General features: G+C 31.5%; 2 protein-coding genes across 4 annotated transcripts; both read left to right on the top strand.

Annotated features, from left to right (window-relative positions):
• Positions 1-822: 822 nt before the first annotated feature.
• Positions 823-4,222, top strand: LOC11416665 (probable protein phosphatase 2C 5). 2 transcript variants are annotated; one of them, XM_003591143.4, is made up of 8 exons: positions 823-1,001; positions 1,474-1,716; positions 2,038-2,209; positions 2,291-2,508; positions 2,587-2,694; positions 2,799-2,924; positions 3,022-3,260; positions 3,708-4,222. In XM_003591143.4, the coding sequence occupies exons 2-8, from the start codon at positions 1,507-1,509 to the stop codon at positions 3,904-3,906; spliced, it is 1,272 nt and encodes a 423-aa protein (XP_003591191.1). In that variant the 5' UTR covers positions 823-1,001; positions 1,474-1,506; the 3' UTR covers positions 3,907-4,222. The 2 variants fall into 2 exon arrangements, with proteins under 2 accessions (XP_003591191.1, XP_024638590.1); XM_024782822.2 differs by lacking the exon at positions 823-1,001 and having other exon boundaries at positions 1,575-1,716; positions 1,970-2,209.
• Positions 4,223-7,581: 3,359 nt separating this feature from the next.
• On the top strand, positions 7,582-11,029 carry LOC11407188 (single-stranded DNA-binding protein, mitochondrial). 2 transcript variants are annotated; one of them, XM_024782811.2, is made up of 6 exons: positions 7,582-7,855; positions 8,064-8,263; positions 9,245-9,453; positions 9,538-9,638; positions 10,507-10,566; positions 10,747-11,029. In XM_024782811.2, exons 1-6 carry the CDS (start codon positions 7,804-7,806, stop codon positions 10,764-10,766), a joined length of 642 nt encoding a protein of 213 aa, XP_024638579.1. In that variant the 5' UTR covers positions 7,582-7,803; the 3' UTR covers positions 10,767-11,029. The 2 variants fall into 2 exon arrangements, with proteins under 2 accessions (XP_024638579.1, XP_003591190.1); XM_003591142.4 differs by having other exon boundaries at positions 7,597-7,855; positions 10,750-11,029.
• Positions 11,030-13,301: the final 2,272 nt, after the last annotated feature.

Here is a 13,301-nt window from a genome sequence, read left to right as displayed (position 1 = left end):
AATATTTTTAAAATATTAAATTTTTATAATTTTTTTTAGTAGAGAATTGAAGATATAAAAGATAAAACACATGCATTTGTATGTTTGTCAGAGTCAACTAGGTCATCTATTGAGGGACAAAGGGAGTACTATTACTTTCACTACTCCCAATTCAATATATTCTACTTTACATTTATGATAAAAAAGAATGCACCAATACTTGACAAAGACACTCAAAATCATTTCTCTCTTTCATTTACACATTTTTCTTAATCTGTGTCAAATGGTCAAGTGACTCAGTTAAACTGGGACGGAAGGGAGTAATGAGTTTCATAATCAAGGTCAACCAATACTTTTGAAGTGAGATAAATGTAAGAGTTGTTTGTACCGTGCAATATTAAGAAAACTAATTTTTTTTTCTAATAGCCTAGTGGCTGGAGCTCACACAATTAAATGTGGAGAAGTGGGGTGCCGGAGTTCGAATCCCGACCCCTATATAAATTATGCAATGTCCCTACCAACCGAGTCACGTTCACGGGGGACACTAAAAATTATTTTTACCATATGTATTTAATATAAAGTGAATAATAATCAAAATAACTTGTCAAAATAATATATATTCATTTTAACCTTTTTCAAAAAAAAAACTTGTCAAAAAAATCTAAAATAAAATTCTAAACTAAACTTATTATTTTTTGACTTTTTATAGAAAAAATACTGTAGTTTACACCTTCTTATTGAAAAAGAAATAAATTAAATCAAAAGTGGATTAGGACAAAAATGTCATTACGAGGTGGTCTATTCTCATTGTTTTATTTTTCCTTAAAAAACAATTATACATTAAATTTGTTCTTGTTCTTTTTCCGCGTTTCCTCTGTATGTATACAACATCTCTGTACCAATCGAAAATCAGAGAGCAAAGATCTCTTCTTTTCTCTGTGCTCTCAACACCCATTAGGGTTTTTCATCTCTTCACCTTTCTTATACTCAAATTCTGAATCAATCTTCTTCATTTTTCACCCGTGAGTTTTTCTTCTTCATTTCTTTTTTCACGTGAATCCAGATTTTATTTATCTTTTTATTAAAAAATCATTTTTTTTTTTATACTTGGATTTTATTTTGTTGAAAAATGAAGTATATTAGCTTAGTTAGTTGGATATACGTTACACAATTATTAGATAATTGTAAAGTTGTGATTTTTGCTTCACCAGCTATAATAATCAACATTCTCTTATATGTGCAAATTTTGATTCATAATGAAGATACTATGATTAATTTGATTCTATGGAAGTAAGGTTTTGCCATGTTTCACTACAGTGCTCATTATTGATGATCTGTTCTGTACTTCTAGACTTAATGGATCTTGTTTTGAAAATGAATTAACATGCCAACTCACTCAACATGTGTAGATCTATTAAGAGTCTTTTGGATTTTTGCTCAAAATTTAACATAAATACATTGATTTTGTTTTGCGAATTTTGTTTGGATGATTAGGATTTCTGCAGAAATGTTGACTTATAGACTAGGATGAGTAAGGCTGAATTATCAAGGATGAAGCAACCACTTGTTCCGTTGGCAACCTTGATCGGCCGTGAGCTACGAAATGGAAAAACGGAGAAGCCTTTTGTGAAGTATGGACAGGCTGGTTTGGCAAAAAAAGGAGAAGATTACTTTCTAATCAAGACAGATTGCCATAGAGTTCCTGGCGATTCTTCAACGTCATTCTCTGTCTTCGCGGTAGGTATCATACACGTTCTTTGTTTACATGTGTATTTAATTAACTTGATTGTCATTCTTTTGTTTTTAGTGAAATGTTTGGAGAGAGATATTTGATTAGAAATGTCAATGTTGTCTGAGATAAGATCTTATGAATGAATTGCTAATTGATTCTGCTTCGAGACACCGGAGGCCGGGAATGTTTCTTTCTTAGGTTTAGTGAATAAATGAGAGTTGAAGTGTGTGATTTCTATCTTATCTTACATTTTCTCAGTGATCAAGTGGAGCGTCAATTTATTCCCACAATGGTTATGATATCAATAAGGAATTCTTGATTGGCAGATCCTTGACGGGCATAATGGTATATCCGCTGCTATTTTTGCGAAAGAAAATATAATAAACAATGTCATGAGTGCCATACCGCAAGGTGTAAGCAGGGAGGAATGGCTTCAAGCTCTGCCTCGGGCTCTAGTTGTCGCTTTTGTGAAAACTGACATGGAATTTCAGAAAAAAGGTACACACAGTTTTCTTTGTATCCTTATTGGAGCTGTAGTTGTTCATGTACACTCATTCTAAAATTTAATTTCACCTGCAGGGGAAACTTCTGGAACGACAGCTACGTTTGTGATTATTGATGGATGGACTGTAACAGTTGCATCTGTTGGGGATTCCCGATGCATATTAGATACTCAGGGAGGCGTTGTTTCTCTCTTGACAGTTGATCACAGATTGGAAGAAAATGTAGAAGAGAGGGAGCGGGTTACAGCCAGTGGTGGTGAAGTAGGAAGACTCAATGTATTCGGAGGCAATGAGGTATGATGTGTAATCTTCATATTCCTTTCTAATATTGTCTTCCTTATCTAACTTTTTTTGGTTCCTTAATATGTTTAGGTGGGGCCTCTTCGCTGTTGGCCTGGTGGATTGTGCCTTTCTAGATCGATTGGTGACACTGATGTGGGAGAGTATATCGTTCCAATACCACACGTTAAGCAAGTGAAGGTCAGTTGGTTTCATTTTCATGGTTTTAGTCTAGTGACCCTTTTATGTGAAGGTGTTTACTTCTAAAGTTCAATGCTCACTGACTCCCCTGATTTGTTTCCTAGCTTTCAAATGCTGGCGGAAGACTAATTATAGCTTCTGATGGAATTTGGGATACTTTGTCTTCTGATATGGCTGCCAAGTCATGTCGTGGTGTACCTGCAGAACTTGCTGCCAAGCTGGTGGTTAAGGTGATGGTTCTTTGTGGCAGCGTTCTTATTTTTTGAGGAATTGAAGTCTCATTATGTTGGTTACTCAATGCTTTGTCTATTGTTTTAACCTGATCAGGAAGCTCTAAGGTCAAGAGGGCTGAAGGATGATACAACCTGCCTTGTTGTAGATATTATTCCTTCGGACTATCCTGTGTTGCCGATGCCAGCAACTCCTAGAAAGAAACATAATGTGCTTAGTTCACTTCTCTTTGGAAAGAAATCCCAAAACTTGGCAAACAAAGGAACTAATAAGCTTTCTGCAGTTGGCGTTGTGGAGGAGTTATTTGAAGAGGGTTCTGCAATGCTTACAGAGAGGTCACTCTTAGACTATAACTGCGAAATTTATATTTGCATGCTGCCTTTTAAAGTTTAGTAGTTCTTTTGTGCCATCACCAAATAGTGATTGGAACAAAAATGTTTAGGGTCTCTTTACCTTGGGTGTTTTATGTTTTCCATTTTAACTGATAAAATAAATATTAGAGATACATTATGGACGTTTTTGAAAATGCATTTTATAAATGGATTCAATATTTCTGAAAATTCTGAAAAATGTCAAAACACTGTTGTTAGTGTTTCCGAAAATGCACGCTCTCTAGTTTGCTGTCATGTTCTCTCAATCACAGCCAAACAGATTCATAATCAAATGTCATTCAGCTGCCGACATACAAAGTAAAAATTGTAAATATTTTTAGAAAGTAAACGGGTCCTTATTTTCCCATTTTGGGTGTATTTGATAAGATTTTTTGTTTTCTTAAAATGCAGGCTAGGTAATAATGTTCCTTCCGACACAAATTCTGGTATTCACCGCTGTGCAGTTTGCCTAGCAGATCAACCCTCTGGTGATGGCTTATCAGTGAACAACGATCATTTTATCACTCCGGTATCTAAGCCATGGGAAGGTCCATTCCTCTGCACAAACTGTCAGAAGAAGAAAGACGCCATGGAAGGAAAAAGGTCCTGAAGTCGGAGCAACAACAGTATAGTTATCTAGTATTCAATTTTAGTAGCATAGTAAATATTTGTATAATTTTTCCTTGGCAGTGTGAGCAATGCTTGGTTCTGCATTTGGATGGTGAGTGTCATAAGTGTGTGTGAGTGACAAATGAGGTTGAGAATTGAGTTAGCTATAGGTTAGGTCCATTGAAGGTTGTTGCAAATTATTTTTTGGCTTGTGCTCAGCTGTTGGACTTACTGACAGAACAAATATTTTGTTTAGTAGATAAAGTTATATTTGTTTGATTGCTAACGGCTTGTAACTGATAATTTTGTTTGTTTAACATTATACATCTCAATTGCTTCTATATCTTCTATATGTTTGTATCTGTGTTAGACAATAGGATCTCAATCACCAGAATTGGGAAATGCTAACTTGTGTTTTAAGGGCACAACTTAAGAAGCTAAAATGTATTTTATTAGAAATTGTGTATTGAATGTTTTAAAAGTTTAAACATTTATCATTTCAATACAAAATTTATTATTAATTCTATTTTTAGCTCCTTAACCAGTGCTATAAATAAAAATAAAAACAAAGTTCTATGAAAAGTATTGTGTGAAACAAGTTCTAGTAAATTGGTAATTAATAAAGGGTCTTGTTAACTAGTGCCCCCGGAGCATTGGTTAAGGAACCCATTAATAGAAATTTTGTCTTGGAAACATAAAATGTTACCAAATAATACTCCCTCCATCTTTATGCACGATTATTAAGGAAATGATTAACTGTGTTGATTTTGATGGTAAAATTAGTATCGTTTACTAAAACACCCTTATTAATTGTAGTTAGTGGAATAGTTAAATTGGATGAAATTCAATAAATAAGGGTATAATAATGAAAAAAAAAAAAGAGTAAATAATCAATTTTCCCCCTGAAATTAACAAAACTTCAATTACCTCCTTAAAATTTCACAATGTTAGTCAATTTACCCCCTCCGTCAAATTTTTCTGTTAGTGAACATGACGTTTTGCAAATACCCCCCCTGAAGTTTTGCACTTATGTGCAAAATGCCCCCCAAACTTAAAAATTTATATTATTTTTTTCTTAAAAACAAACAATTAATAGTTAAATATTAAAGCTAACTATTAATTTTGGAGTTTGGAAAAACTACATACATGTATACATCAAAATAGGGGAAAATGTGTATTTTTAAAGTGACAATAATGGTTATTTGTAATAGACAAATTATTATTTTTAGAGGTTTATAAACAAATTAATAATCAGATTTAAATTTATATTTTCTCCTTCACCATCTTAGTCTTTTAACTCCTCCAACTCCTTCAACAATTTGCTCAAACCATTTAAAGTACACAACCCCCAATATTAATCCACAAATCATCCCATTATTGTCACTTTAAAAAATACATATTTTTCCCCATTTTGGAGCCTATTTTGATGTATATATGCATGTAGTTTTCCCAAATTCCAAAATTAATAGTTAGTTTTAATATTTAACTATTAATTGTTTGTTTTTAAGAAAAAAATAATATAAATTTTTAAGTTTGGGGGGCATTTTGCACATAAGTGCAAAACTTCAGGGGGGTATTTGCAAAACGTCGTGTTCACTAATAGAAAAATTTGACGGAGGGGGTAAATTGACTAACGTTGTGAAATTTCAGGGGGGTAATTGAAGTTTTGTTAATTTCAGGGGGGTAATTGATGAAACTTACAATTTTAGGGGGGAAATTGACTATTTACTCAAAAAAAAAAATGTTGCATTGATATTCTAAAGTGACAATTATTTTGATAAAAAAATAAATGGGTAAAAACAATTATTGTGAGACAGATGGAGTAATTACATTACTTTATTGTAAAAACTTTATTGTTTTGGATGTTTAATAAATTCCCCATTAGTAAACATGTTTAATGTAATGGTCTTGCTAAGCATGGCAATGCTTAAGGTAATCAAAATTATTAGTTTTACATTGGAAACAACAATTTATAAACTTTTTATAAGTTGTCTTGACCATTTTTTATCATTTTCCAATACAAAATTTCTATTTTTGTACCTTTATCCAATGCCTGAAGGGCAATGGTTAGCATTCCATTAATGTAACTAGAGTAATTTTAACTATAATATTGTGATAAGTTTTTCACTAGTAAAATGTGAACAATATATGACCAAAATTAAGATAGAAGTGTGCAGTCATAAGCCACGTCAAAGGTGCATTTAATAGTGAGAAATGATATTTGAACAACCATTTTTTATAACTTTTGTGATAACTTTCTCTTTCATACTCACATTATCTTTTTACTTTCTTTCTCTATTGCTTTGGTTTTTGTGTCACTACCTCATTTCCTTTGCAAAATTTTGATTGTCACAAAAGTTGTCACATGTAAGGATGTTCAAATAACACAACTCTTTAATAATAGCCAAAATAAATACGAAGGACTACAAAACTACCTACCTAATGGGACAAATAGCAGAGTAGCCTAATTTCAAGTAAATGATGCCGAACCTTATGTTTTGTTTAAAAAAAATCTTCAATTCGGTTTTTGAATTGTCGTTTTTTTATGGAAAGCAATCTCAATTCATTTCATCAAAAATCAAATAAATCAAATGAGTACAAAACTGTAGGAATATCATGCAAAATGCGGGGACTAATATAAGATAGGGTTGTTTTAAGTAAGTTACGAGCAACTCTATTATCTTGTCTCCTTATGGGCATTACTTTATAATCAATATGTGTACACATGATTGATTTGCAGTGACCAAAAGTACCACCGAGCTCATTATTAGATGGAAAGATTTAGATAAAGCACCGGCTTCAAGGACTTGAGTTAAGGAGACCGAGTGCTTCAGCTTTAGGAACAGAGATGCTGCAACGAGACCAAGCCGACTGCCAAAAACAAAGCTCCTCATATTGTCTTTAAAACATAAATCAATATATTAGCATATTTACATTTTTCATTTAAAAAAATATAAACGAATTCTAAGTTTTCTTTTTCCTTTCTTTTAACTCTCAAACAAAGTCTTCTTATTTAAGAGGGTCAATATAAACGAAGACTTTTGTTTTAAATAAGAAGACTTTGTTTGAGAGTTAAGAAATAAAGGAAAAAGAAAACTTACAGCAAAATAAAAGAAAAAACAAAAGTGATATGGATGATAGTCAATTTCCTTGCATGAGTGTTCATTTCATTCATAAAATTTAAAACATTTCTACATGGAGAAACTCGAAAAAGTATTTGTAGAGAGCTTTAGATGGTTCTAGCAAATTCTGCAAAAGAACAACTTTCTTCACCCTATTTCTTAAAAACTATAGATATTTTTGAAAATGTATTTTCGAATGACAAACACAATTTCAAACGATGTAAAATTCACATTTTTTTTCTTCATACTTATCATCTGAAGTAATATTCAAGGTGTGACAAGTTCTTCCCATTATGCAAATAATTTCCCTTCTTATAATACTCTCAAAACAAAAACAAAAATTAATCATAAGTATTCTCTCCTTGCAAAAAAATATATTCTCCAAAGAACTTGAGGGAACTGATATTTGGTTTAGGCATTATCAAGTGTTAGGTCGGCCTCATGCACACATAACTTGATACTAAATTAGTTCGCTCTATATGTTTAGTGAATTTCTTTTCACACTCTAGAATCTTCTCGCTCCCTAATTTCAAATTCTAAAATCCGAAAATGCTAGTAGGGAGAAAAAGAAACAATCATATTTTTTATTGTAACCTCTCATATGAATTTTTTATGTTTCTAAATAGCAAATAGAGTGGTTAAAAGAGCAATCATTCATACTTTTACTTACGAAGTCCAATATAGTTAGGTCCACGAGTATTGCTTAAACCCACACTTACCGTTTTTGAAGTTAAACCCTTCCTTGCAAAGTTGTTGCAGTTCCTCGTTTGCTGGAAATGAATTCTGTTGCGCTAAGACTTTCCAAGCATCTTCGACGCTCTTCTCACGGTCTCTTTCTTTCTCTGTTTTCTATTTCTGCATAAACTATATAATAACTTACATATGTTTCAATTATTTATTTCTTGGTTTCATTGGTGCATTTTGTCAAACACTTGTCAGGCATTATTATATTTTACTTTCGTTCATATGTGTAACGAGAAAATGTTTGCTACTGGAGTTAATTTTTGAAGTTTGTGTTTGTTTATGAATTCATCAGCTTCTGTTCCAAGAAGCACGGTGTTATGCTACTCAACATTTACGTCTGAAACTGATGCTGGTCAGCCTTCACGTGATAATAATGGGCTAAACAAGGAAGAATTAGATGACGAGTTTGATGATTTCCTTGGTGGAAGGCCCGAGTTACAGCTGCAAGGTGTTGATCCCAGTAGAGGTTGGGGATTTCGCGGTGTGCACAAGGTACTGTGTGTTGTTCATTGACATCTCTAGACGGAATGGAACTTTCATTTTGTAACTGCTGAAAGATAACCTAATCGGTGAACTTAGAAGCAGTTTAGATTAAATTCTCAAAAAGCACTTCAAACATTAAAGAAAAACTTAAACTAGCTATCAGTTTTTTAAAAGAATAGCTTATTTTTGGATAATCAGCTTAATTAAGCACTTATATCATAAGTACTCATTATATACGTGATTATGTATAAGTTATTTCTATCTCTATCTCAAAAGGTAAAATAAAGTCAATCTGTTTTCATATAAGCTATAAGCTGTTTTCATAAATTATCCTGGAGAGTGAAGAGTTTATGGAACTAAGCTGAAATTCATAAGCTGTCTCCATAAGCTCTCTCAAACAATCTCACAAGTGCTTAAGCCAGTAGATAAGCTCAAACAATTCATTACAAACAGGCCCAAGTTGAAATTAGCTTCTATTTCTTAGATTTTTGAAGAAACCCTCTTATTTAACTTCCAACTTTATAAACACCAATAGGTTTTATAACAACATTTTTGTAAGTGCATAACTATATACTTCTTTATACTGAAGAGTTTCTATAGACTCAAAGCTAATCCAAATTCCAAATTGGACCATATTTTATGTTGAGATATATTGTATTTTGACGTGCTTGATTCATTGTATCATGTTTTGTCTGTTATGATTGTATAGAGGTTTTTTTCAGTGCAAGGTTTTAATAGAGTTGATGTTATATTACCAGAACCAGTACTTTTACGAGTTTGATAAGTAGAATCAATTCTGGACTATGGTCGTGTTAAAGATTAAAAAAAAAAAAAGACATTCTCACTAAATAGTGTTTGAGACCTTAGAATAGAAGATAGTTTGTTGAACAATTTTTATGTCTTCTGTTATCTTTTGCTTCAAATGACATGTTATATTTGCTTGTTGAATCTGAAAAATAATTTGACCGACACGGTAGTGATTCAAAACAGGCAATTATTTGTGGTAAAGTTGGCCAAGCTCCTGTACAGAAGATATTAAGGAATGGGAAGAATGTGACCATCTTTACAGTTGGAACAGGGGGAATGTATGACCAGAGAATTGTAGGATCGAAGGATTTGCCTAAACCTGCTCAGTGGCATCGCATTGCTGTGCATAATGAAGTACTAGGAGCTTATGCAGTCCAACAACTTTTTAAAAAGTAAGTGTTTATACAAGGGAATATTTGACTTTGTTGTGAATAAAAAATTATTCAAGATCGACTGATGCTTGAAACTTTATGCAGTTCTTCAGTGTATGTTGAGGGTGAAATTGAGACTAGAGTTTATAATGATAGTATTAATGGTGAAGTCAAAAGCATTCCAGAGATATGCGTTCGTCGTGATGGTACAGTGGTTTATATGTTTATGCTTCCTTGTTCTTTATTAAGCTTTCTGTGAAAGGCCAACAAACATTAAGTTCTACTGCATGGATATTTGAATGTTTTACAGTAGTTGCTTCATTCGTATCCATATTGCCTTTTATTAGGTTAGAAGCATCAAGCTCCCCCCTTTTGTGTCTGGGTTTTGGGAGAGTGGGAACATTGCAGTGGAGAAACATAGGGTGTACTGGCTTGTTTCTGCATTCAGAGGGTATAGAATATGTTTAATATATAAAAAAAAAAGGTGTGCTTTTAGACGGACAAAGTTACTACTACTCAAAACTTAACCTGACCATGAGTAGAAACTGGGGATTGGGAAACTTATCAAACTGGGACCAAAAATCTGATTTGAGCCGTTTTTAAATTATTTATTTTTTATTTAATCAAAAACCTTTTTTTGGAGACATATAAAGGTATGCATTTAAGGTCCACCTGTCCACATATAGATGGTTTACTCGGCCTTTTATTATTGAATTTTATGCTGCAGCCTGCAGGACATAAAATATGATTCTTTAATTTATTATTGATTTACTATGATTTTGTTAGTTTATTATTTCATTTAGTATAATTTATTTTATCATTATACTTTATTTATTCATTTAGTATGATTCTTTAGTTTATGACTTTATCTTGAAGAGGGAACTGACTTAAGATGACGTTACAATTTTCATGAGTATTAGTATTTATTAAGGGCTCTGAACCCTCTTAAATAGATAATATTTCAGTTTATCTTATATTTATGGTTTTTGTTTCTCTCGACGCATTTCAAACTCATAGTTTGTTGTTGCTCATGTTGGGATCATATTGAGTTTTTGTTCTCTGTTAACTTTTCAGGGAAACTTCGCCTCATCAGGAGTGGAGAGAGTGTTGATAAAACTTCCTTGGATGAATTTAGTAAGTTCTTTTAACTATTGTTGCAAATAGTAACACGTTTTTTTGGTAGTCCATTCCGGTCGCTTTACTTTGTGGAGTTGTGACCGGATTTTTGGAGTTATATTTAGCACATCGTTACTATTAGCATCGAAGTCTGTTATTGACTAGAATTTCAACTGACTAATAATAAATTTATGCTAGCAGGAGAGGGATTATTTTAGAAGTAATCTGCACATTTAATGGAAGCATCTAAATCTGTAATAATTGTTGGAGAAATAGAAGCATCTACATCTGTAAGAAAAACATATTTGTCGTGAGTAGCAGCGTTTGTAATGAACACAGTAATGATTACTTCTTTTAATTGTTTTTTCATTTATATCCTTTAGCTTTCTGAATGCCGGTCTCCTGTATTAATTTTCTTGTATAGGAGAGGTGTACACGAACACATTTTTGGTGTCTATTAAAATGTCTGTTACTCCTCGAATATGATCAATCATACTAATCAATTGACAGTTGAAGTATATAGTTCTAAATCATATATTTTTTTTTAAGTTTAATCGTAGATCTTCTTTTACAAAATTCACTTGTAAAACTAAAAACCCGCCTCTAATTTGTGTAAATGTATAATGTATGATTGGCAGTGAGAAGAATAAGAGTTGAGGATCAAGATCAATTGTTTACTTTTTGTTTTCTGTTTTTATCGTCCTTATAGATGTTTACATCGATGAAGAAATAGTGTGAAATAAAATATACGGAAGGGGAGCAGATTCTCTCCCGTTGAAAACTCTCAAGTTTTCTAGTGTTGAATCTCAACCCTTAATTATACTCTCCTTTTTTAATAATAAAAACACTTATGTCACCTTTTTAATGGAGGGTCTTGATCGAAAATATAACGGGGGGACAATCTCCTCCCCCATTATATTCTAATCTAATATATGAAATGTTTATATTTTATTAGGTTAACAATGTTTTATCCACTGTAATATATGGTACTTTTGATTTTGCATCATGTAAAATATTTTTTTTAGATTTCGTCCTTGTACAATAAAGATTCTTCAGGATTGCCCCCTGACTCTTATGACTTAGTAGAATCTCTTACGGCGCTGATATGGATATTTCTTTTTATTTTTCATTATTTTTTTGGATGCCACGTGTAAAAAACATATTACATCATTTATAATTAAATAAATTAAAAAATCTGAAAATTATTTTTTAAAAATTAAAAAAAAATTCCGATTATATTTTCTAATATAATAAAAATCTATGGAACTGAATTTTCAAAAAAAAAAAAAATTGGAAAATATATTTCGAAAATTAGAAAAATAAATTCAATTTTTTGTTTAATTTTTCTAAAAAAAAATAAAATTCAGGAAAAAAAGACAAGTTTCTATTTTATAAAAATAATTTAAAATTCTTTGGAAATAAAATATACTTTTTTGAAAAAAAATTCTGGAAAAAAAATTATTTTGAATTTTTTTTTTAGACTTTTTTATTCCTGAATTTTTATATTGAAATAATCTGAACTTGTTTTAATTTCAAATCTGTTGTTTCTAATTTTTTTGAGAAAAAAATCTGAACTTTTTTTTTTTGAAAATTAATTTTCAGATTTTTATTTTTATTAATTAAAATGATGTGTTAAATGAATTATACATGTGGCCAACCAAAAACATAATGAAAAATAAAAAGAAATATCCACATCAGTGCCACGTAAGAGATTCTGCAGAGTCATAGGGGTGAGGGGGCAATCCTGAAGAATTTTTATTTTATAAGAACGGAATCTAAAAAAAATATTTTTCAGGGGGGCAAAAAAAAACCTTATATTACAGGGGGTAAAACACTATTAACCCTATTTTATTTCTCAATTTCAGAGGTAGAGGGTAGAATTAGATTTATACAACTTGCCATTTACAAAATTGATTCAATTTCTATGCATTTTTGCAAGTGAACATTTTTTACACATGCAATAAATAAAACATCTCAATTTTAATGTTTTGTTATGTTAGTTCTTAAAATATCTTCTTAACTATCTGTGGTAAGATGTAATTAGGAACGCGTAAAAAAATTAATAATCGGTGTATACAAATTAAGCATAAAAAATTTCCTCAACTTTTTATACTCAAGTGTCATATCTACTACTTTTTTCCATCCTTTCACTTAAGATGGGTCATTCTATTCAAGGGAGACATGAGTTTTCATCTTTCTAGGACAGGAGTTTTCACAAAGACTAGTTAATTCCCTCCATTAGCATGCCCTAACATACTCAAAACACCATTTAAAAACACAAAATACTAAGCTTTTGGAGCAAAAATTATGTATGGTTACCTCTTATTCCCAGTGGAAATAAAAGAGTCCCACCCCTTAACATGGGAATAACAAGTAGAAAAATCATTTGTAAATTTTATTTCTAGGAATAAAAAATGTATCTAAACATAATTTATGAAAAATTGAAGCAAGCATGATAACCAAACATTTTGTTGTGTGAGTATTGTGTTCTTTAAATGTTTAATTGCTAAGAAAGATATTTGTACAACTATTTTGTGACAAACTTTTTACAACTATTTTTCTCATACTCGCATTATGTTCTTATTATCTTTTTGAGAAAATGTTCTTATTATGTTTCTTCCTTTTTATCTCTCTATTGTTTTTGACAAAAAAAAATTGTCACAAGAATTATCTCAAATGGTTGCTCAAATATCACTGCTATTAATTGCTTAGCGTTGAGTAATGTTAGGGGTGCTAGTTTTAACTTTTAATCT

The sequence above is a fragment of the Medicago truncatula genome, chromosome 1 (assembly GCF_003473485.1).
Source record: "Medicago truncatula cultivar Jemalong A17 chromosome 1, MtrunA17r5.0-ANR, whole genome shotgun sequence".
In the NCBI taxonomy this organism is placed as follows: Eukaryota; Viridiplantae; Streptophyta; class Magnoliopsida; order Fabales; family Fabaceae; genus Medicago; species Medicago truncatula.
The sequence above is the reverse complement of the archived record's forward strand: the minus strand, read 5'-3'. Positions and strand labels throughout refer to the sequence as shown.